The sequence below is a fragment of the Scatophagus argus genome, chromosome 11, assembly GCF_020382885.2.
Source record: "Scatophagus argus isolate fScaArg1 chromosome 11, fScaArg1.pri, whole genome shotgun sequence".
Taxonomy (NCBI): domain Eukaryota; kingdom Metazoa; phylum Chordata; class Actinopteri; family Scatophagidae; genus Scatophagus; species Scatophagus argus.
The window spans coordinates 5,233,005-5,257,768 of record NC_058503.1 but is presented as its reverse complement, the minus strand read 5'-3'; the positions used below and the strand labels follow the sequence as shown (position 1 = coordinate 5,257,768).

General features: G+C 38.5%; 2 protein-coding genes across 4 annotated transcripts in view; both read left to right on the top strand.

Annotated features, from left to right (window-relative positions):
- The window catches only part of pdia5 (protein disulfide isomerase family A, member 5), a 53,018-nt gene extending 43,914 nt beyond the window's left edge, over positions 1-9,104 (top strand). The window contains exons 16-17 of one of the 2 annotated variants that reach the window (XM_046403878.1): positions 4,946-5,080; positions 6,683-9,104. In XM_046403878.1, coding sequence (XP_046259834.1) covers positions 4,946-5,080; positions 6,683-6,763 — 216 coding nt within the window. In that variant the 3' untranslated portion in view covers positions 6,764-9,104. The other variant, XM_046403879.1, reaches the window with a different exon arrangement.
- A 4,174-nt stretch (positions 9,105-13,278) lies between these two features.
- Positions 13,279-24,269, top strand: sec22a (SEC22 homolog A, vesicle trafficking protein). 2 transcript variants are annotated; one of them, XM_046405097.1, is made up of 7 exons: positions 13,279-13,424; positions 15,327-15,537; positions 17,743-17,906; positions 18,521-18,700; positions 20,548-20,666; positions 21,328-21,393; positions 23,870-24,269. In XM_046405097.1, exons 2-7 carry the CDS (start codon positions 15,356-15,358, stop codon positions 23,873-23,875), a joined length of 717 nt encoding a protein of 238 aa, XP_046261053.1. In that variant the 5' UTR covers positions 13,279-13,424; positions 15,327-15,355; the 3' UTR covers positions 23,876-24,269. The 2 variants fall into 2 exon arrangements, with proteins under 2 accessions (XP_046261053.1, XP_046261052.1); XM_046405096.1 differs by having other exon boundaries at positions 21,735-24,269.
- The last annotated feature ends 495 nt before the right edge of the window (positions 24,270-24,764 follow it).

Below are 24,764 nucleotides of genomic sequence, written 5' to 3'. Positions count from 1 at the left end.
TCAAAATGGCTGACTTTTAACCCATTTTATCCTGAAAACTCACAATTCAGAATTTACAACTCCTTCCACGTCTTGCCTAATAAACACCTCTGTGCATCAGTTGAGAATTTGACCAGTTTGCTAAAGCCCACACAGTCTCATCAAATCTTCAGCGCACTTGGGCCTTTGGGGTTATTTGAGGGTCATGCAATCACAACAGGACACACTCCTACTCATCCTCCATCATCTCTACTCCATCTCATTCCTTTTCCCTCAGGACTCTTGTCCCGGCATACTCCCACTCCTGCTCTTCTTGTTAATACCCTCTGACTGTAGGGGCTCAGTATTTCCAAACCTCCATAATTGTGTAACTCACTCACGCATACAGTAAAAAAAATAGGCGTCTGGCAACACATCACTGTATGATTTATTATGTCAAAGTAAGACCCCCCCCCAAAAAAAACACCATCATATTGTTGTCTTTTGATTTTAAAACTTCACTGAGATACTCAGTGTTAACTGCACATTGCTCCAGTAGTGCTAAGGAATCATTGCTCTCATTTGTTTGGAATTTTTCAAAATCATTTTCAGATGTGTCTTTAGCGACTTATTCATCCATTTTCCTGAGGCAATCCCGTGTAACAATTGTCGATAATAAAAAAACTTTAACAGAGGTGGCTTCTACTCCTCTTTGAGTATTGCCCTTCACCTCCTACTTCCAGAACTCGCACATTGCCTTGGTTGGTTCCTCAACTGTTAGAGTGAACACTGTAAATACATCAGTATGTCGTTAGTGCTAAAATAACAGTGTGTCCTCTACAATATAAAAGATGTGTTTTGGTCTTGTAAAGAAATAATTGTTGTAACATAGACTGTACCTGTTTTACTAAGACACTGGCCAGTCAAACTTAATAAGTTTTGAAAAGTCCTTATTGAAGCAATTATTATCAAAATGGCCTCCAACAAACAAAACTGATGTTGACCATCTAATGGAGAAAAACAATGTCTTTGTATGAGAAGATTTAGGACTTTGGGAAATGTCAGAAATGTTATTTTGAGATCTAGTATTTAGAGGCCACAACAGCTTAAGGCACTTTGGCATTGCATCAACATTTAGCTGTCATGTTTGGATAAGTCTTCTTATGATGAAACCCCCACAAGCTGCCAAACCTGAGGACCTGTGAAGGTTATATAAATGTAGAGATTTAAGATCTCTTTCCTCTCATTGTCTCTCCGGTGATAGTGGAGGTGTGAAGTTGCGTTTGAACAAGAGTAAATCTGAGAACTGGGCATGTGTTTACTTGGCAATCCTCTCTATTTATAATTCCGAGCCCCAGTGTATTGTACCCGGCCAGTGTTGATCACAGTCTATTAGCTGCCCTCGCCTCATTTACCAAAGACAAACACAAGCTTAGCTCCAGCTTTGAAGATGCAAACAATTAAAACTCTACATTCTGTGCTGTATGACAGCAGGGGAGCTGTGTACAGGGTTTGTCTTGAACTATTTGTCTTTTCCCCGAATTCTGATCAATAGCAGTATTAAAGAGGGGACTTGGCTGGAACTGCTTGTTTCCCAAAGCTAACTGTTGCCTCTAAAACCACACATGCTCACAAAGAAAACCACACATGCTGACACAATCAGGATTTGCGTCTGGACGGAAATATACTGACCTGTCATGATCTTTGTGCCACTGACATCATGATTTTTTTTCCTCCCTGATATTACCCCAAATGAATGCCATTTAATATTGAGGATGTAGTGTAGGGATTTGGAATTTCTACCTGTTATTCAGTATATCACATAATGATGTATAGATGTAAACAAACAAAAAAAAGGTTTGTTTACAGTTCAAAATGAGCCATTGCTATAGTAAAGCAACATTATGTAAAACTGGTATTCGCATTAACAAGCCAGCTAATATTATTTACTAGTCCAACAGCAAGAACTCCAGCTCAGTTTCTGTTTGTAACCTTTTATTTTGGAAAACTGAGGTCAAATTCAAATGCACTCCTGTTCAGCTTCTTGCATGGTCACTCTTTTCTCTTCCTCCGTTAACATACTCTTTTGTCTCTTCACCTCTGCGTTGATGTGCGCAGAGGCTGCTGAGCTTTTCCCTTTTCACCAAAATCCTACCAGCTCATCTAAGTTATTTGTCCACAAGGAAGTGACTACAGAATGTTGCTTTAAAGGTTAATTTGGGTTTGTCACAACTTTGGTGTTATTTTTGTTGGTCATTATCATTAGGTCATTTACAACAACAACTTTTAGTCATTAGTGTATTAGCAGCTAGTACAATGCTACCATAACAAGTACAAATCATGGCCAGAGTTATGAAAGTAAGAATAGTTCCAAGTTTATTAGTACACTTCGATTACTGCTCTGCTCACCAGTGTGATGCTGATGGACTGAAACTAAGCCAAATGGTTATATGCAGCTCCTCAGACATTTTTTGAGAAAATTATTAGATCAATGCTATGATGTGTGGTCCTCCGCCACTTGAAAACAGATCAATAACGGAATTGGCTGCGGACCTTTGAAGAACAAAGACTCTCTGGCTTCATTTTCTCCTGTCAATTCATGGCAACTGTGATTGATTACACACAGAGATGAGCAGTCGGTTGGAGTCCGTACTTACATTATGTTCCTTGTTGCAGCTCCTGTTGCTGCTGCTTTAAGTAGTCTCTGTGTATCTCAAACCATCCTAACTTGGAGGTAGTCAGATGTTAAAAAAATTGGGAAAAAAGTCACCGAACTGAACAGGAACAACCAGGGAGATGAAGAATAGGAAGATTTTACAGTGTTTCTTTCAATTTCTGTTGACTGTTAAGCTTTTCTTTGAAAACACCTCAGTCCTACTGAATGTACACAGCTTGCAACAAGTCTGTGAAATGCTCCTGTTGTGGGAGTACACTGAAGCCTACTTTCAGACACATGATTAACAGACCATAGAGCAAGAATATCCTTTTATAGGCTCTGTTTTCCCCACTGATGTGCAAAAGAGTCTCTTTCCTCCCTAACCTCCCTTTGTGTTTGCAGATGGTCTGTGCTGCGGATGCAGATGAAGCCAACAATGTACTTGTTTGCATGAAAAGAAAAACAAGAGGCACTTGTATTTTGTAATTAGGACAAGAAGTTGAAAGTGTTGCTTGACGGTTGGACGCACAGAGAAATGTCTAATGTGTTTTCCTTCCGCAGCAGATCTGTCATTTCCACATTCGGCTCAGGCAGACAGATGAACGGGGAGCGATTATTTGATAGTGACAAGTTCAATGTGCAGCGCTCAGCACCCTGAGAGAGGGTGACATTTCAGCTGTCCAAAAGGACACGCTGAGTGAGTCATGTATCAGTGAGGCGGCATTTACGCCTCATTGGGGCAGCTTGTCACTAATCGATGCAACAGCCCCTCAACATAAATCTCCCTTGTTGTTTTTATGTTGGAGTGATTGTTGTGGGATTTTTCTCTCCACCACCCACTCCAAATGGTTTAGCTGAAGAGAAGTGCATCCGTCATTTTTTTGTAACCTGCAAAGAGAAACGAGTGGTCTAAATTTGGACAAGGAGAATGTGTTGAGCCTGCTCATTGCCAGAGTGGATGAGTCCATGCAAGTACACTTTGTAAATGGCTATTTTACAACTCTTCTCACACATTCACTTGTAATATCCTGTGGGTACAGTTTCTGTCTTGTTGATCTACAATTATAATAAAGTTTACTCGTTCTTAAAATATAGTCAGTGCTTAAGAGGCACCGACACAATAACTAATTGAGCCTAAATAATGAAAAACCCAGGTGAGGATTAAAATCATTGTTAAAGAACAGTCAAACTGTGAAATATAATGATCGTCTATAAACCTGCTTTCAAAAGGTTTTAGGAGGTGTAAGATATTATATATCTTCTCAGGTTTAATATCCCCAGGCTTCATTATGGTTAACATTATGTTTATTGTCAGAATAAACAACCTCCACCTTCTGAACACATAAGAAAAAACATAGATTAAAGAAAGCTGATAGGGAGTTTTAACTACATTGCAGTTCATACAGTATGTTAATATGCAAAGTTTACATTTTATTAGAAAGTTAATTTATGGGTCCAGTGTGTAGGATTTAGGGGTAGCAATTGAATAAAATATTCATAATCAGTGTTTCCCATAGGATTTCATGAGAAAATTCTGCACTTTTTAAAGTTAAATGCGTCAATATGGTGTACTCTCAGGGCAATATTAAAAGGCTAGATCATAATTAATGTCAACATGAATAAGACATGGTAGAAAAAATAAAAACACTGAGCTTTGACTGCTGCTTGGTAATTAGTGACTATACAGTGGCTGGGCCTATACGGTATAAACGGAAGCTCATAGGCTAGAGTTGATGGCAGTGCATTGTTTTTCATCTTATATTAATCCACTGTTGTCAGTGAAGGTTGACTGAGAGACTTGATGATCATTGTTGTTTTAAAATAATGTGGACCCGTGAGGAGCATTATCACACTCTTACAGTCCTGGAAGCAGCTCAAGACACAGACAGACCAGCAGAGCTATAGGTTAATGGGACAGACAGATGATGGAGAGATTCACTGCAAGCTAACACATCGCCTTAACATTGCTCTTATTTGCTGGAGAGAACACGACTTTAACTGATTGCTGTTGCCTCAAATCGCTCTCATGATGTTTTCGTGAAGGATAGTTTCACTTTATCCTCTCATCAGAGTTGTAAACCCCTCTGTCAGAAATTTGATGGCTTGAAATTTTAAAAAAAAATGTTTTTTTACATGAAGTTACTGTAATTATTAATGAGTTGTTGATTTCACAATATTCCACTTTGATGTTTTAGAATTTACCATTAAATTGCCTTGAGGTAGGCTCCCACTCTTTTAATGTGATCTGACAGCATGTGAAATCCTTAGCTCTATATTGCATTATACTTCATATAACATCGTGTTGAAGTTGATTGCTGTGTTTTCCCTCAGATTGTTTACGCTGCTGTGGACTGTACAAAAGGACAGAACCATGACCTGTGTAAGCAGGAAGGGGTGGAGGGCTACCCAACATTTAACTACTACAACTATGGCAAGTTTGTGGAAAAATACAATGGAGATCGTGGGGTAAGTGGTAACTTTTTTTTTTTTGTCTCTTGCAGTCTCAATTGAGTTAACACACTCAGTTTGATAATAAATTAAGTTGCTTCATATAAAGCCCATAACTGGTTTAGTCACATACTCAAGACCTACATGATTTGCGTGTTTGCGTGTATGCTAAAGCAAACATTCAAGGTTCCCATTTAAGCCAGGAATTCCACAAAGTCGGATTAAAATTCTGAATTGGCCATTCAAAAATTTCTTGGATCGTGGAGTCAGTCACTGCAGACAGTCATTAGATACTGTAGTTCACATAGGTTTAAAATTAAGCTGTTTTTGCCTCTTGAATGAGCATCATCACCCAAGAGATCAATAAAGTATTCTGATTCTGATCAACAGCCAAACCAGTTTTAACTGTATCACACATTTGACTATAAGTCTAGACAAATGTGATGCCAGTCTGTTTGCAAGGGTTTTGTTTGTTCATGTAGCTGTCCCTAAAATGTATGGTGTTTCAGGATCATACAGAATCAGTTGTCCCAAATATTATAGGTCTCCTCTTTTCCAGCAGAGTAACCTGTTGTGGTTCATGCTACTTTGCGAAGCGCACGAATGGCATGGGAATTCTTCTTTCACTGAGTGTGTGCGCACTGGTGTCCCATGATCAAGTTATGATTCAGTATTTTGCTTGTGCATGTAAGCCTTGTATGCAGATTTAGAAACTTGGGAGATCATTTTCTCAGTTTTGAGGAACATGAATTTGCTAGATGGGTTTCTGGCATGCGAACACCATATTACGATTTCTGACTACAACCTGCCGTGGTGTGTTGTCAAAATCGAGTTACACAATAGTCAGTCAATACAACAAAATCCTATGACAAATAATGGAATGCTGCCCTACAGCACTGCTGATGAAACAGGTTCATCCTTAACTGCTGAGAGAACTGGTGGAACAGAGCGACAGAGTGGGTGAATAAGAAGGAGTCAAAAATGCAGAAGGAATTATTAGAATCATACATACAAAACTAGGTTATTGGATGTTCACTGAAGCCACCTATCCCAAAAATGAATCAAATAAAAGGTTACTCATGCACATTTCACTGTCTGTGTCAACTCATAATGGCCCACTTTACTATGAGAACTATTTCAATTTCTTTCCCCCGTTTCTGAAATAATCTGCTGTGTATTGTTCAGTCAAAGAGGGTGGATTTTGGCTGCACTTTTTCACAGCTAGACTATTTCTCTGGTGGACTATTTACTACAAGCGGACAAAATATACCACAGAATAACTGAATTATTTATGTCAGAAGGGGGCAGGGTCATGCTCATGGCTCACCCCAACCTTAAGTGGATTTTTTCGACAATTGGCAGGAGGGAATATTGCGGGCAGGCCTCCATATTTTAAATAGGGCTAAGCAGGTTGACCTTGAACTTGTTTGGATTCTGTGTTTACTTCTCCTATCTCCATGCTGTCAAGCTAAGTTGAGATAATGTTTAATGCCTGAACTCTGATCGCTTTTAGATTAGAAAATGAAAATGGCGTTTCAAGTTTGATAAATTGCTTCAAGTTGTGAAATTATCACCGAAACTTGTGCCTTACTGACTCTTAACTGTCCACTCTCCCCACAGGAGGCGGGCTTCACAAGCTTCATGCGCAGTCTAAGAGGACGCGATCAGGAAAAGGTTGTCAAGAGGAAGGAGGAGCTCTGAGGGCGGCAGGGAGGGGGCGTTGCACTGCACAGTCTGTCATTGCACTGTGACCCTTGACCCTGGCAAGGGTCCTATCAGCACTGACGTGGGAGACTTGATGACCTCAGCGAAAGGCTATTTTTTATATCATGCTGATCACGTTTGTAATAATACCAACAGAGTACCTACAGTTAGACCGACCACTTGAGACTTCTTTTTTCATGGATAATCTGACGGGCAGAAAATACACAGATGAAACACAGTGATTTTTTTTTTTTTTTTTTTTTTGCCCAATTTTTTGTTTGCCCAAACACTGTGACTGCATATGTGAAAAGCTACATCCTATACTGTATCTATGCAATACTGATCCCTGCTTAGCACTGTGGGGTTCTGGATGACTGACTTGACACCCGGGATGGTGGGCATCATGAGTGGTGGCTGCACTGTCCATGACTCCACAAGGGTCCTAATCGAGTACCATAAACCCTGCTCTGTCTCTAGAAGAGACGCGTTGTGATTATTGACATACATCTGTTGGTTCCATTGTTTTTGTACAGAACTTTCATATCTCAAGTGCAGAACCATCCAGAATATTGTTTTGTTATCCCCACAAATCAGCTGAACAATAACTGCATTTAGACAGTAAAATGTGAAGTGCTACTGCAGGTAATATGATATTGTAGCAATGAAAAGTATGTGAAATTCTGGCCAAAGGGTCAATATTTTGGATGGTTATGGACTCCCATGATTACTTTTTGCTTTTAGAAAGGACTTACCAATTTTGTTTGCTTAAAAAAAGTGGCCTTAACAATATAAAAATAAAAAATAGCAGTAATTGCTTAAATATAATAAGTACAAGAGAATCCGAGTCCTGGTTCCCTTGTAGTTTCTCAAGTCATGGATTAGAGCAAGTCAAAGGAGAAGAAAAACTAGAACATGAAATGCCAAATATTCTTGCGCATTGCCCTTCATATTTTCATGCTTTGTACAATAACAATATCCACAGCTGTGGTGATGCTTTTACATCTTGTACCTCCTCTGTTGTTCATTCAGAATGGGATTCCATTAATGTTTTAACAAGGGTTGGGCTCATTTATATAAGCATGGAAGACACTCAAGTATGGTGGCTAAATACTGCATGTTGATGATGAAGTCTCCAAAACGCAGTATCCCACAGTCCCCTCTGCACTCACACGTTCAGGGAGATGCTAGAATAATTCAGGCCTCTAGTGTACACTTTGAGCATTCAGGGTTTTTTGTTTGAGGCTACCCAGTTGGTTTTTTGTTCATGTTTTTCTGGCACTTTCTGCTGAACTGAATGACTCCAAGGAGGCCAAAATGACACCACTGTGGACAATTTGGTCTCAATCTCTGTCTGCCTGTCTGCCATGCCTCGTCCTGGAATTGTTCGCTGTCAGTTCAGTTGGACAGTGCTCTCCCATGCCTTCTGTCAAATTTCCAAATTTCACTGTACATCAGAGGAGTAATTAAGTATCAGATGAGTGACAGCCCACCCTCCACCTCTGTCTCATAACAACATCGATACAGAGCCATCATCATTACTTTTGTGGCAGTTTTTTTATGTTGTGTGTTTTCAGCTCCCACACTACAGCCACTATAAATAATGTAAAGGCTTATCTGTAGCTGAACTTGTGTTTTATTATTCAAGACTTTGGTTTCTTTCATTATGAATGAGGTTCTCAGGGATAGCGTAACACAATTAAAGGGAACTAGTTTGTTCGTTATTTTGCATTCCAGCTGAATAATTTTTAGCCCTTAGATCACCAAATTAAATATTGTTTACATTTGTATCCCAAGAAAAAAAAAAAAAGAACAGATGAATTGTCTTTTTCTGTGCTATATCATGACAACATGTATCGAATGAGACGTGCTGTCAGTAAATGTTACTGAACTGTTTCTCGTCAAACATTAACATTGTGATTCCTAATGAACTCATTCCATGTGAAACTGTCTCAAATGTTCTGGCTGGCACCAAACACTTTTGTTCAATGTGATTTAACATTTCATGGTATGCAAGAGCATTTTGAAAGAGTGTTTCACACAGGTGTTGACATACCGCTGTAATTAGATGTTCACTCTCCTCTCGAGTGGAAACAATGACCTTTGTTTACTGTGTCCATTTGTTTTTGTTTGGAACCCGCTGTAGTGACATCACGTTTGCTGAATAACAGAAAGACTATCTTATCCCAAAGGTATCCATGTTGTGTGGGAATTTGTTACACTTAAGCCAAGAAGTCATTGTTGCCTTTGTTGATTTTTACTGTGCCCAGTCATACGTACAGTTTTGCCCCATGCAGTAAGGACCTTGCGAGAAAAAAATAAAGTCAAACATTTCAGAACATTTTTGACTTCTCTTCACTTTTCTTAATGAATCATTTTTAAAACACGTGGGATGTTTCCACGATCTTTGTCCCCAACAGGATGAACTCTGATGATCCTGTGACTTTACTAGGGCCACAAAATGTCAGAAATTAAAATTCAGCCTGAGCTGTACTTGTTTTACTGCTAATAAAATCTTAGCATGCTAACATACTAAACTAAGATGGTGAACATTGTAAACATCACCTGATAAAGGTGTGACTGTCATAATGAACATGTTAGTGTTCTGATGTCAACATTTAGATCAAAGCTCCGCTGTGAGAAACATTCACATTCACAACATTCATGTGATGAAGATGAAGTGATTAATCAACACAAAAAGAAACAACACGAAGGTGAAAAAAAATAACTGTCATTACTGTTAGGTTTAAGAAAATATTGATAGAGCTCAGTTTTGCAGTATTGTTTTGTATCATGTTTACATGCAACTTTTTGGCTGTGATTCATTTTCTGTTGTGTTTAAACCCCTGACAGCTAGATGGCAGTGTTGTAATCTATCTTCAGCTTTTTGACTCTTCCACTCCAACGTAACAACATCAGTCGAGACAGGCAGAAGTAGGTTAATATCGCTAGTGTAAAGAAAACAGGCTTTTGAAACAATATATCGCCTTGCTTACAATATCACAAAATATTCATAACCCCTGTTTACGAAACGTCTTGCCAACACACAGCTCTTGTTGCAACCATCACCACTCATCATTCTCAGAGCCTTCATTTCCACTGTGGTAAAAAAATGTGGTAAACACTAACCATTAAGGTAATGGTTAGTGTTTACCACATCTTTTCTAAATAATGAGACTCTTTCTGTGGTGAAAATTATAAAACACTGTTCAAATTCCACTTTGCAAAAATGAGAAGACATAAATATGATAATTTGTTCACAGACAACAGAACTGAAGGGAGTAAATAACATGAGAACACATTTCAAGTTATTTCAATTTGCACCAGCATCACCAGGCAACACTGGTGACCTTGTCAGGTCACTGGACAGATGGACGGTTCTGGTGAAAGCAGGTTTGTGCCTGCTTATTTTGACATATTTCTCATCTCTATGTCACAGAAGAAAAACAAATGGACCAAGAGCAATACTCAGCAGATCTGACACTGATGGCTTTATTATGAAGAATGGCTTAAAAAAAAAAGGTACTGGCCCAAAAGCAACCCCACTCACAATGACATCAGTGAAAATCTTCTCTTAATGTCACTGCCTGAGGCATGTTGAGTATTATAAATTATTACTTTTAGGATTAAGGTCCTCAGTGTCAAATTGAGCCCTCAAAGTGCCCACTTCAAGGCTTGTTCCAAGCTGTGGAGTGACTATTCTTGTGTTCAGTGTTTGCAGTTATGCAGGTCTGCTTAATGTTGTTGTTGGGATGCATGTAGTGTTGAGCCATAGCAGGCTGTTTAATGCCTATGAGTGCAGGCAGAAATAACCTAATAATCTGTTGTTTTTTTTTTCTTCTTTGTGGATTTTTCTTTGAGGAGATGGACAAACATCTCAGCCTGCTCAAAATTGGCATAAGAAATGGGGGGTAAAGGGTCGTTCACACAAAGTCAAGGTCTGTTCAGACTGAAGCACCCTTAACTGAAGTAATTTTCCCTTTATAGATAATTATGTTTGGGGCTGTTCAGGATTTTATATCTATGACGTCAATCTGTGCTCTGCTTTTATCCACCTGCCTCTAACTCACCTCTGCTTCTTTGTGTATTCAGCTTCTTTTATTTTATTACAACTCATACATGACACCTTATTTTTAAAGATCCATTATTAAAAAGCAACTTCCTAAGTAGACAATGACATAAACAGACCTGTTATTACCTACTTTGTAGAGATAAAGATTTTCTTTAGCTCATTTCTCACAAAGCACTAATCAAAATAATTTGCATTCTGGGATGAGAAATCCGTACGCTCACTCTCTGTGCTATTCAATATAGTTTTCAGCCAACACTGACAAGAAAGACATCTCTTTCATGCTGTTGTTCATAGAAGCTGTTAAATTAGTTTAAGAAATCCATCACAACTGCATCATGAAAATTTAAAATGTGTACATCTTATTGACAGGTGAACAGGCCTTTAAACAACTTCAGGAAGTTAATGGGAGCAAAATTTACAGAAATCCACATTCTTTGTTAAATAGTAACACATTGGTATGAAACTGGATATGTGCATTCTTGTTCCCCAGAGGTTATCTATTGATTTTGTTGGGCATAGTCATGCTGTAAAGTAATACAATGCAATGTAAATTTCAGTTTGTTGCTTGGTCTCATGATGTGATGAGTATCACAGTCTTCAAGGACAACTACTGAGGCTTCAGACTTGTAGTCTTGTTATCATACTGATTCTTACCCAAGTCAGGTAGTCCCTAAAAATCACATTTGACAAATTTCCTGTAAAATATGTCAAAATCCTGCTGTCGAGCCAAGAGAAAGCTCTGCAGGTATATGTTTAGATATGCCAAAGTCCTCAAGGTATTCCTGAGCTCAGAATTAAAATATAGAATGATGACATACTGGGAAAGATACAATTGACACTGATGTATTTGAATGCTGATGTGTTTGCACTTCTTTTTAGACTGTGTCACTGCGAATGGCAACATTGCCTTCCTCACACCTGACACTCTCTGCACTAAACATTTGCCGAGACCTGTGGCTATTCATCAACTTGTCAGCAGCAGCAGACATCCATCATCCACTTTCACTCTGTGTGTCTGTCCTTCTCATCTCTTTTACTCACACACACACAGACACACACATACACACATATACAGGCTGTGAGGGTACTGAGGAGGTTCCCTCAGGCTGACACATTGCCAGGGCCCTGAGGAGATTGCACAGGTATGTGTGAAGGACGGGACCACAAACCGTCTCTGTATTGATGTTTTTACTCTCTAGAGCCACAGTTGTGGTTTCTTCCATATTCTAAGAGGAAATGTATAAAAATATGAAAAACAAAAATGCTGATGCCAGTGAATGGCCTATTTCAACTTTGAGTGGAGCACTAAAGCTTGGCAGGCGCTGTGTACGCGTTATCCATTTTTCATGTTATTTTAATTTTATCATAAAAACAATCTCAGCAAGATTGAGAGTAGGGCTAATTTGTTGCTGGCTTTCAGAGGGAAAGTATCGGCTGGAGCAAGTAACCTAAATGTAGCAGAAATTCAGGTTATGAAACTGAGAAAAAGAGTTTTAAATAATATAAATATTAATTGTCTCAGTTAGATAGAATTAAGTGTAGCACGCTATTTAGTGTCATCCAACCACGGACAGTAAATAGTATTAGTAGTAATTTGTTATAATGTACTATGTTTTATCTCTTTTACCATGTAGCATTGTTAGATATGCTTTTTGATGTTATGTTTTGTTTTTATGGTGTACATTGTAATTTGCTATTTCCACTTCACTTTGTTTATAAAAGTGCAGAATAATGTGTTCTATTAGTTGAGGTATTTAAGGTGCTAACCACGCAGCTACAATGTCCCAGGTTCGAGATGTGACTGAAAGCGCCAGAGGAAATCTTCACATTGAGATTGAGTGGGAGTAGTAAATTATGTAAATTTAAAATCAAATTAACAACTTTGCCAGAAGAACAATAACAAGACAAGACAAAATGAGTACAGGAAAAATGATACCAAAAGGACAAAAAATGCACAATAATAACTAAAAAATATTACTTTGAGAAACAGAGAAAAAACAGAGAAAAAAAATGTAATACAGAAAATATCAGCACACAGTTTTGCCCACAATATTATTTAAAAGAAGGCATGTCCTTTTGTTCAACAACATTGTCTCAAACCAATGATCCCAACATTAGGCTACTTGAACAAAAGCACTGCTTGCTTAAGGAATGTATATGTATGTATGTATGTATAATGTACGATATGTACAATCACAAATGAGAAACAACTAAGAAATAAAAACAAATAAAAAGCTGATTAATTTAAGTAGAAGAAGCAGTAAGAGGAATTACATCTGTTTATAATGTTATAAATGTGTTATTTAATTTTATTATATTTCTTAATGAAAGGTTTTATCGGGAACCAAAAGTTCAATCCAAACATAAATTTTATTATTCAAGATAAAGGTCAAACACTGAACATAATTCAACACTTTTTTTTCTTGCTGATGCTGATGAGAGGTTGTCTTTACCCACAATGCACAGCGAAACAGCCACGTAAACCCAAAGAATCATCACCGCTGTCTGTTTTTGCTAGCTGCCTTTGCTCTCTGCAGTTTTGTAGCTGCATATCACAGATATCCACATGACGCTACACTCGTTTACCAGGTATTAAATATCTTGCTTAGTGTCTCAGTTTGTCAGACGTGTGTTTTTTTTTCAGGTTTGCCAATATTTGCTAATAATTGCCTTGTGTTGTGAGGATGCAAAGTAGCTAGCTGTTAACGTTAGCAGCCCCATACCCTGCTAACGTTAGCTAAAAGGAAATGTTGGTGAACAAGCTAATGCAGTTAGCTGCTAACGATGGCTAGCAGGTTTACCTGATCTAGTGTATCTTGGCTATTTTTCCTGTAACCGTCTGTTTACATAATAGATAAACCTTCTAAAACACGAAATTTTGAGCTGATGGGCCAAGCATTGGGCTGTGTTTTATGTCAGCAATTTGTAAATAAATCAGCTTAGTTGACGTTACTCCGTAATTCTTAGCTACTGATCAACTGCTCCGAAGGGTTAGGTTAGCTAGCTAGCGTAAACGTCAAATCCTCTGTCAGGCCGTCGTTGAAATGTCTTGTTAATTTAGTTGATTGAACCGGATCGTAATGTTGGACCATGGAGTTTGATTTGAAACCATGAAACGTTTCCCACGAGTGCAGTGATGGCACGTCATGACAGAAAGGCTCTGAGACTTCCTATCAACGCCCCTTCATTCAATTTGTGGAGCTGTCCATGGTTCTAACACGACCATTGAAATTGTGGTGGCACAGTTAAAATGTTATATTGGTTAATGCATAATTAAACAACATAACATTTCTATTAGTCTTGTGTCTAAAACGATATAAACTGTAATAAAAATGTCACATTTACTGAACTTCAGACGCTAACATTTCATGAACCTTGTTTTATGTTTTTATCTAACATTACAAAGCAGTGGCCAAGTTTGCTGATCAAGTAGTCATAAGAGCAAGTTAAGACACTGAAGGAAAAAGGACTTCAGCTATATTTTTCCACTGTCAAAACATTTTCTTTTGAAGTTTTCTGCTTTGAGCTTTTGCTGTAGATGTGTTGTGTGCAGGTGTCTGATAATCCATGGCTTTCAAAGCTTTCTTAAATTACAAGACACACTATCAGTGCTCTTTACTGTTTGTAAGTGCTGTGGTAACACCATATAAAAATATGGTGCGGTTTGACCATAAAAAAAAGCTTCGTTTAGACTCAGTGACAGTACGCCAAGATCACTCACTTTACAGCCAGGTTCCATATGCATCTTAAGGAAATATCAATTTGTCAGAAAGCTGATTGCAAAATGCACAAAGTGGACATTGGGGAAAAACAGATGATAAGTAATTTTAGTGAACAGCTGTATGGAGTATTGGGTTATTGTATTCATTATGGGACTCACCCATAATGAACTGTGTGTGCTGGACATTTACTGTTGAGATTCCAAGATAGATTGTTGGTTAATAAGAGAATCAATGAATGTGTGACTCCTCAAACCTTTTCAAATAAACAAAGTAGTAGTTAACAGTTACTACAGCTTCACACCTATTTACATTATCCATACAGCAAATTGAAAAGTACCTCAGTGCCATCCATTTCATATCTCAATTTGTCATAAAACTAGAGATGATTAAAGTGTGATATGAAAGCAACATCTGAATTTTGCTTGACCAGTGTAGGGTGGCCTCTTAGGGATTAAAAAAGGAACATGAATGCTGTAAATGAGGATGAAACCTTAAAATTAAACAGATGCTACTTCAAATGAGTTGAATTGCAAGATAAAAAATAGCAAATTTAGTCAAAAACTGACTTAGATGATTAATTGTTGATCAAGAATTTAATGTGTTTTTAGTGTGTCTTGTTGAGACATGCTTTTGAAAGAAGTAAGTGGTTAATTGTTTGACACACAATATGGACTGAGAGTTGTATTGAACAGCAACAAAAGACTAGATATTTAACATATTATTGCTACACTCTAAACAAGCTTTCTTTTTGTTTTCTGTCTGTTTGCAGGGCATCAGTGAGATTACCAGAGCTCTAAGATGTCGATGGTGTTATTTGCTTCTGTTGTTCGGGTTGGGGATGGCTTGCCTCTCTCTGCATCCACTGACTATGAGCAGGACAAAGAGCTTCAGGAAACCAAGAGGCATCTCAAAGGTCTTTCCAAGAAACTCAGCCAGTTCCCTGACCGCTGCACACTTAAGACTGGACCATATAATGTCAAGTAGGTCATGTGGTGTCTTGATTTTACATTCCAAATGTTAGGTCATTTTATAGGGGATCTATTTCCAAACCAAACATTAATTGAACAGCTGTAATGAACCAAGTAAGGTTGGATAATTGTCAGTATTGGCAAGACAAGAACAGTATTTGTATGACTATGAATTCATTCACTTAAGTTATGTTCATGGTATAAAAAATGCCATTTAGAGATTTAGCTTTAGATTTAGATAATTTGATGCATTTTCAGCCAATTGTGGGTGATTAAGGAGTCTACTGCAGACAGTTTTCTGCTCTTTCTCTGACCCCTCTAACACAACTTTGATGGAAAAATGCTTTTTAATTTGAGTTATTTGACAGCTAGGCCTCCAATCGAGGTGTCATAATGCTTCTAAGAGCCCCGCTGGTGCTCCGGGAAGTGCTTTAAAACTCTCTCAAGCACTGTTTGTTAAGAGCTAATTAGTCTTATTAAGACAGAGAAAATGAGCTCAAAAGAAACTCAAAATTGGCCATTAATGAGCTGAACTATACCTCTCAACAAGCAGAGTCTCCTTTGATAAGAGTCCTTTTAATCAATGAGAGTCTGAAGCATCTGAAGAAGAGAAGGTCAGAAGACAGTGAAGGTCAGAATGAGACAGGCAGTGTTTAAAGTTACAGGTTAATCTGCTCTGTCATACTGTGGGTCCCATAGAGGCCATTGATATAATAAAACTCATTTATTGAGATTTAGATTCGGCTGTATCTGATCTGGGGACTTTGCAGTAACATTAATATTGGAGCCAAACCAATACTGGGACTTTTTGGAGATGATGCCAAGATTAGGGAGTAAATAAATTCCAATCTTGATATATTCTATATATATGAATGTATAACTGAATGAAAGGATGTCTAAAAGAAGGAATGATTGAATGAAACCGTTCATGAAATGTGGTTATCAAAAAATGACATCACTGCACTGAAACAGTTACTTCAGTGGGAATTTAATAATTATTATTAGGCATTAAGAGATTAAAAGTACAGTGTTTGTGTCCAAAATGAAGTGGAGTGAAACTGTAGAAAAGTAACAGTAGATGGAAATAAAATGACTAAATTGTATTGTTTACTGCAAATGTGTATCAGTTCCAAATATCTGTTATTGTACTCCTTGATTACTAATAATCAGTATTGTTTTTTGCTGGAAGAAATGCATTGCTCGATCCCTGTCATAAATCATCCTAAGTATCTTTTTCTGCATTATATTATGGGAAAAAAGTGTCCAAATCTGCGCATATCAGACAACATTTACTGATACCGATGTATCTAATAGGCCGACATCAAGACTGATATATTGGTCAGGTTCTACTTACATTACAGTTTATGGTATTTTAACGTATTCAACCTGTAACTCATATTTATACATCAGCAGTTATATCTGAGGAGCAGCTGTATTTTAGATTTTACTCAGCAGTAAGTTTATGATGTAATTTTTTGATATGGTATCAGGAAAGTATTATGGAGATTGTTGGTCTATTCATCCTGTCCAGAGACCTTCAAGACACTGGAAAACATATTTGTCCACTAGCAGGATGTCAGATAAGAAAAGAAGAACATAGAATTTTGGCAGGTCTTGAGACACCAGTCTTGATTGCTTTACAATTCCCCATTAATTTCACAATCCACTTCAAGATTCTCGTTATTAGTATTAGAGTTCTGCCTGCAACGTTGAGCCACTTCTGCTTTATATCACTAGTAGGTGTGTTAGGGTCTTCTGATTGGGATGTGATGGTGGTTCCTCCTGCACAAGACTGTACCTTTGAAGTTGAAGTATCACAATTTCCTCCCTTTGGATCCTCTGGATCCTTTCTGCTTCTTGTGTTTTTCAATGAGAAGCACTTTGTATGTCAGCTCTTTAAAAGCCACTATATAAATGTCTGGGGAATTTAATTTGCGCTCTGTGTATCAGTTAACACTGCTGGGCCAAAAGACGGAGTGTCTGCCGAGGTGCATATGAATGGTATTGTGTTTAATTAGCTGTGAATGTGTAAATTTTAAGCACAAAGGTGCTGAAATAGTGTCAGTGTACTGTGTTTAAAGTAGCAACTTCAGAATCAGAGATGTGTGTTTTTTTTCTTAAATCCTATGCTGTATTTAGCATACTGTCCTCATTCCAATTTGTTCAGAGTGCGATTCCTGAAGAGCAGTAATGTTTGTGCATGTATGTGTGTTTTAGTTTCACAAGCTCACTGGGTGTTGGATACCTGATGGTTTGCACCGCAAATTACCCCAACGTGCTGGCCTTCTGCTTCCTGGATGAGCTACAGAAGGAGTTTATCGTCACCTATGACACCAAACGAATCAGCAGCGCCGTGCGGCCATACTCCTTTATCGAATTTGGTGAGCTCCTCGTGAAGTGTGCTCAAGAGTCAAAGGAAGAGGGTGGCATTATTCATCAGTAACACAGGAGAAAGAGATCCATGGCTTAATAAGAAGACATACCAATTTCTCCAAAATTAGCCTCATTTAAAGCATGTTTTAGTAGACTTCTTTTTACTGTTGCTTTTTTTTGACTAGAAAATGTTGCTGTTGCTTACTTTCCCCATTCTGTGTGCTCAGTGTCCCATTCTTATTTTCCCATTTTTAGTCAATTAATTAATTTAATAATTGTTTAGTCTGTAAAAAATCAGAAAATATCTGTTCAAATGGCTTCTCCAACCAACAGTGTTATACTCGAAGATGCAATTTGCAGTGATAAGAAAACTGGGCAAACAGCAAATTGATGAAAAACTAAAACCAGAAAATGATTTGCCTAAGAACTTCCGGTTGATCGGGTCATTAATGATCCAGTTAAGAGATAAATAGAAAGTATCAAAGACCAAGGTCTTGAAGTTGACTTGAAATCACTGACAGTGTCTTTCTCTTACTTACAGATGATCTGTTTATCTTCCTTGTTTTGCTTCCTTGTGTTATTAATTAACCACGTTGTTGCTGTGCTCACTCTCATCCATCAGACACCTTCATTCAAAAGACCAAACAGCGCTACAACAGCCCACGTTCCCTGTCCACCAAGATCAACCTGGCTGATATGCAGACAGAGATCAAACTGCGACCGCCTTACCAGCTGTCCCCTGAGGACCTGCGGGCTATCAATGGATTCTCAGTGCACATGCCCTCTAAATACAAGGGCATAGGTAGGACATGAGCTGCTGTCACACACACCCATACATATCCCAACTAACTATGAAAGAGGTTTGCTATTGTAATAGACTACCTGCTTAATTTTCCTTCCTGGGATCAATAAAGTGTTATCTCATCTTACTCTCATTAGTTGGCGCTAATAACACTGGTAGCAATGGCTTTTGTATTACAATGACATAGAAAGGTCATTTTTCTCAGAATACTGTATCCTTTACTACACCGGCAAAGGAACTTCACTGCTTACACCTGTCTGTTGGTTCAAAATTTGAGCTGTTTGGTTTTAAACCAGTTCACACACAAACCTTCAGACCTTTCCATGTACTTGTTATAATGTTTAAATGAATACTATATAGGATTTATCGATTGCTGTTTGTAAACACACCAGTAAGCAATTTTGGCGAAGGTTGGCTGATTGCTGATTCTCATTTTCACGTTGCCAAATAGCCACCAACCCCTTATGCAATGTTGTCCCAATGAGACTCAATAATCACCTTTCTTCTTTCTTCAGAATCATTAACTCTCAGAAACACGCAGATCTCAAACACGGCAAAATGAAAAGAAAATAAGAAAATACACACAGAGGGCAAAGTTCCTGCAGATACACACATCAGCATACACGTCAAGTTTGTTTTATGTGATGATTGAAAGGAATTATATTTGTATGAGTCAGTACATTACATTGTTGTCAGTACATAGTCTAGCTGCTTTTTTTTTACTGCAGTGCATCAGCACTACGCTTGATTTATTGGAATCACTTGAAGTATCACATATAAGAATCTTACTTTTCTGTAGACAGTTTGGAAATAAATATCCAAATTACCTAAAAGAAAAATGTTTTTTTTTTATGTCTCTGTTTCATTTTTAATATTACAAACTGGTTACAATCTGTTACCTTCACTGTGAGAGGACTTTGTTTACTTGAAGCTGCAATGAAGAGTGTGTTCTTGCCGCAGCAAACTTTTGGAAGCATGACAAATTAAGAGCTGGCTGAATAACAGTTTAAACTCATTTGTTGTTAATTCCAGAGGACAGATGCATGAAAATCAGAGATTCGTGACTAAGACAGAATGTGCATACACATTTTTATTCATCAGATTTACAAAGCTGTACACCTGGTTCTGTTTTTAAAATCTCATTCATTTTAGGAATCTCAGTCATTTAAATTAGATGTAGTTTCTACTTGTGCCTTTGATTGACAAGAAGTCTGCGTAGACTGCAAAAATAACACACATTCTTCTTTCACAGTAACCAGTTGCTCTGTGGCAAATGGTGTGAGCACTGTTTTTATGTGTACATATTGTTCATACATCTGGCTTCAGGTGTAAAAGTAACAAAAAAAACAATGAGCCTTAAGGATATCGTTTGTCTGGTGGTCAGATATCCCTTTGCTCAGTCAAATGGCTCTACTGTCGCTTCCTTCCCCTCCGTTGCTCCAGAAAACAACCCTCCTGTCACACTTCAGCTGCCCCAAGCTAAGCGGTGCCACCTTGGGTCACTTAGAGCGATTGTGTTCCCCTTGACATCCTCTTCAGGGCAGCTCTCCACGCTTTGTTCACTCTGTCAGTTGCCCTTGCCACTCTCTGTTTTCTGAGAACATAAATCATTTTGTCCTGAAGGATGAAGTATGCTAATCTGATAGTAGTGATGCATCACTGCTTTTACCGTGCCAGAGTGTTTTGGAAGACACAAGACTTTAAACCAGTGTCTTGTTTTGCTTATTAAATATCACAAAATGCCTGTGTTGTTCATTACTTTCTTTACTTTCGTAATGCTTTTTGTAGTTCATTTGTCAGGGCAGGTTGTGCTGAGTATGTAATACCATGTCCTTTCTGTCTTCCAGCTCCCACACAGATGTTGGAGCCTGTGACTCTCTCAGGCATCGTGTCCTGTGTGCTAAGTGTCCTCTGTGGAGGCCTGAACCTGCTGCGAGGAGTCCACGCTATAGAGAGCATACTACAGGTGAGTACGTAACATGGTTTCACGCAAATTATTTTCATAGTTTTGCCTGTCGATCGTATTGAAATAAAGAAGTCAGACAGGCCAAAGGAAAAAAACCTCACAAGAAGTCACATGAACTAATTTCCAGGTCAGACTTTGGAGGAGAATATAAAGGCAAACTGTCCAACTAATACACCAATGCAGTTTACAGACGAACATCCTTGCTCAACGTGGATGTTCTGTATCGCTGCAGTTGTGTGAGTGCACAGTTTTCTTATGCAGCAAGGGATTATTGCTGACATTATACGTGCAGTTCAGATTATCCAGCTAATTGTCTGACTACTTTGTTTTTGCAGCATTATCATGCAATGAAATCGTTATCATAACTGATAATACTAATGGCAAATAAACATAAGATCCAAATTGTAATTAACTTAAATTTTCTCTTTCAGAAAATGTTGTAGATAAGAATTCACTGTGTCTGCCATATACCCCCCTCTCTTGTTCTTGAAAGTGTAAATGTCACATGCGTTCTATTAAACTAGATCCAACTAAATGGGGGAAAAAAAGAATATGTAGTAACCTATAAATTTTCATGTCATACTGGTTTCATATTTTGTCTAGACATGGATGGCTAGTGCTAAAAAAAAAATAATAATAATCTTTTTCTTTCTGTCTGCAGAATGATGATGAAGACTTTAATTACGTGATTGCCTTCTTCCTCGGCACTGCAGCCTGTCTGTATCAGGTAAGTGATAGTCTGCGGTAAGAGCAGCCCATCACTGGCTGACTAACAGCCCTGCACTTTACAGCTCAGCAGCTTGTCAGCTAGACTAACATTAGCAGAAGCTCAATGCCTTTCACCCCACTACATTCTCTAAAACATTTTCATCAGCTCCTTTTGTGCAGCTCCTGATACTAAATGGAGCACCACAAATTGGTAGACTGATGGGGGGCAAAGTTATCAGACAGGACTTCTTACTTACTGAGCAGAGTTATTGTCCCATGAAGGGCACTCATGATGAAAACATGTCACCAGTCATGCAAAGCATTCAGCATTCAAATTCTCCTCTGCCCTTTTCCTTTCAGTGCTACCTGTTTGCCTACTTCTCTGTGTGGAGGAACAGTAAGTCCTTCCTGGCATTTGCGCTCATCTGTCTGTCCAACATGTATCTGTATGAACTGAGAAACATGTGGCAGATCCTCTTCCATGTGGCAGTGGGGGCCTTCATGACCCTGCAGATCAGACTGAGGCAACCGTTGGGAAAAGCACCAGACTACAATGTCTGATGAAAACTGAGAACACAAAGGACCAATTGGACCTTGATCAGATGTCTCACACGTGCCCTGAAAATGCAGCAACGACTGCCTTGGCCAGCCCGAGAACAAAGTGGAAACAAAATAAAACAGTCCTCCCGGTTCAGATAAAGAAACCGAAAATCCTGAAGAACCACAGTGGTCCTGTTCACTTCATCTCGGCATAAGTGGACAGTGACAGATCTCAGTGTGGACTTGGAACTTATTGATTTTGGGAGTTGTCTACTGCTCACCATTGTCTGAATAAGATGTTTACTTTATTTAAGAGCAGCAATAGTTCAGGTCAGAGTCCTGCATATGTGCAGTTTTACAAACCCCAACTCAAACTGCATCCCCCACTAATAACCAAATACACAGGTGATACACTTTTTGCACCAAATTTTAGTAATGGAAACCCCTACTTTAATTAAAGAATCACCCGTTCTTTAATTAATTATCACATATGTTTCTGTTTACACAAAGCATCCGTACATGAACTTTACCAAAAAATAAATAAAATGTTGCCTAAAACAAACAAGATTATGATTTAAACCAGGTGATAGCCAATCAAATTGAGACTAAAATGCAGCACACATCAGCCACATCACAGAGGATTGAATCACTCCACATGCATAACTCACACCTGACATGTTGATTTATGTCGCAAATGTGGTAAAATGCATCCTTTCTGGAGAGCCTATGAGTGTTAAATCTGGAAAAAAGTACAGTGTTTTGTTTTTTTTTCCCCTCCCTGGATGCAGTGTGCTTGGTCCTTAAGAATTTGACCAGAAATTGGGTGACAGTTTTCCAGACACATTTCTGGTTGTTCCCAAACATTACTGCAGCTCAGCCATATCCAGCCATATTAATTCCTTGAGCTAAGCTGAAGGCTGGGCTGAAAGGATGTTTAACAGCATGTGGCTGAAATGAAATGTGGGGGTCACTGTTTTAAGGAACCCTGTTCAACATAGTTACAAAGGACTCATAAAATTACTTAAGGAAAGATTAAATGTATAGACTGCAAGACTGGACATTGGCTTCAGTGTCTTGATCAGTTTTTATATCTTCCCTTGCCCTGTTCACGGTTTTTGCACATGTACCTATGTGTACCTGACCTGGTGCAGGACTCTGATTTAGGTCTTGGTTTGAAACTATGCAATGCTGCTGTATGTGTATGGTCCTTGCTTTAGTTTTTTGGTGTATTGTGTGTTCAGGAGCCAATGGTTTGCATATATTTGTCATTTTGTTGACAGTTGTTGTTTATTTACTGACTTGTTCAGTGGCTTGAGTTCAGTGTAGATTTATACAGATTTTATTTGTTTAATTGATTATTTTAAAATTGCTCCTTTTTGTTTGTTTGTTTGTTTTAACTAGTGTCAAGCTTGTCACAAGTAACTCCTGCTCCAGTAGACACAAACAGCCTGTTAGCATTTATATCATACTGCCTCACCCACACAGCCTCAAGCATATGCCAGTGTCAAGTGACTATGTTAATAAACGGGTCTGTGTTGGCAGTGGTAAAGATGCGTGGCTGTGCTGTCAGGGCCAGAGGCAGCCCACATCATCTGAGCGGCCTCTGGTGCCCCAGACCCTCCGTTCAGTCGTGGTTGCACCTGCCACTTAAGAAGACAAAACCTCACCCTCTGCCTTTGTAGTGGATATTCGCACAGTGTTCATATTTAACAGAATTACAGTCAGGAGATGCCACGTTCATCGTCATTAGGCAGTGTGACATTTGTTCAGGGAATTATGGGAAGATTTCTTGGCTTCCTGCAGAATCTCAACAAATAATAGCAAACAAATAGAAAGGAGTAGAGAACTGAGTCATGCGCCTTTATTGTTCATTGTTCACAAGTAGCTCAGCAGTTGTGCCAAGATTGTCATAAATTCTTTTTAAAAACTGTTTTCTCTCCCTTTCTCACTGGAAGAAGTGAAAAAGAAAAGGAGTAGAGCCACGCAGCTCCAGTCCATGTCCATCTGGCATCTGCACTACAGATCTGTCGGGGGACTGCTGCAACACTTCAGCCTCGTATGATTCATCATCTCTCTGAATGTTCTCAGCTTTCCAACAGCGGTACCACACCTACATGACCTAATAGCTCTTTTCACAATATGGCTCAGATTGGACTGGATCTGGATCGAGGCTCAGATTGTTTGTGTTCACATTCTCCTCTTCCACAGCAGTTACAGTAAATGTGTAGTGTGGGTGTGTTGTGTACAGTAGGAAGAGTGAAATTCAAGGCTTTTATACTGGTTTATCCAAGTATGGAAAATGAATGTGATCAGTTCCAGGTCATTAAAACTTGGGAATGAACTGCTGAAAACATATTGTATGTGTTGTTCTACAAATATTTCCCTTTTAAATTGTTTCACACTACAGTGTAATAACAAGACTTCTGATTTAAAGCATATTTGCGACCAGACGTCTTTGAATTTTCGTCCATGTTCTGCTGCACATCAAGGCACACTGAAAGATCATAATGTGATGATCTTGCATTAGGACTCGACTTGCGTTATTTTTTTACTTGCATTATTCCTACTAACGTTAGTCCTGCATTAGTCCTACTATATTTGGACTAATATAGACTATAATAAAGACTTTGGACTAATATATAATATATATTGGACCACGTTAGTGCTAATTTATTTTTTTACTCGCGTTAGTCCTACTCTTGCGTTAGGACTCTGTCTCTGAGCTCAGCTATAGAACATTGAACATTAAACAAATCTGAGTAATTACCATTACAACCCTATCCATTCTTTTGAAACTGAATGCAGTCTTTTTATCGTTGCTGGGGCTTAATGAGGCATTTGACGAGATCT

Coding starts and splice junctions, on each gene's coding strand:
- sec22a (XM_046405096.1), top strand. CDS start 15,356: ATGTCGATGGTGTTATTTGCTTCTGTTGTTCGGGTTGGGGATGGCTTG. Junction 15,538..17,742: donor ACTGGACCATATAATGTCAA/GTAGGTCATGTG, acceptor TGTGTGTTTTAG/TTTCACAAGCTCACTGGGTG. Junction 17,907..18,520: donor ATACTCCTTTATCGAATTTG/GTGAGCTCCTCG, acceptor CTCATCCATCAG/ACACCTTCATTCAAAAGACC.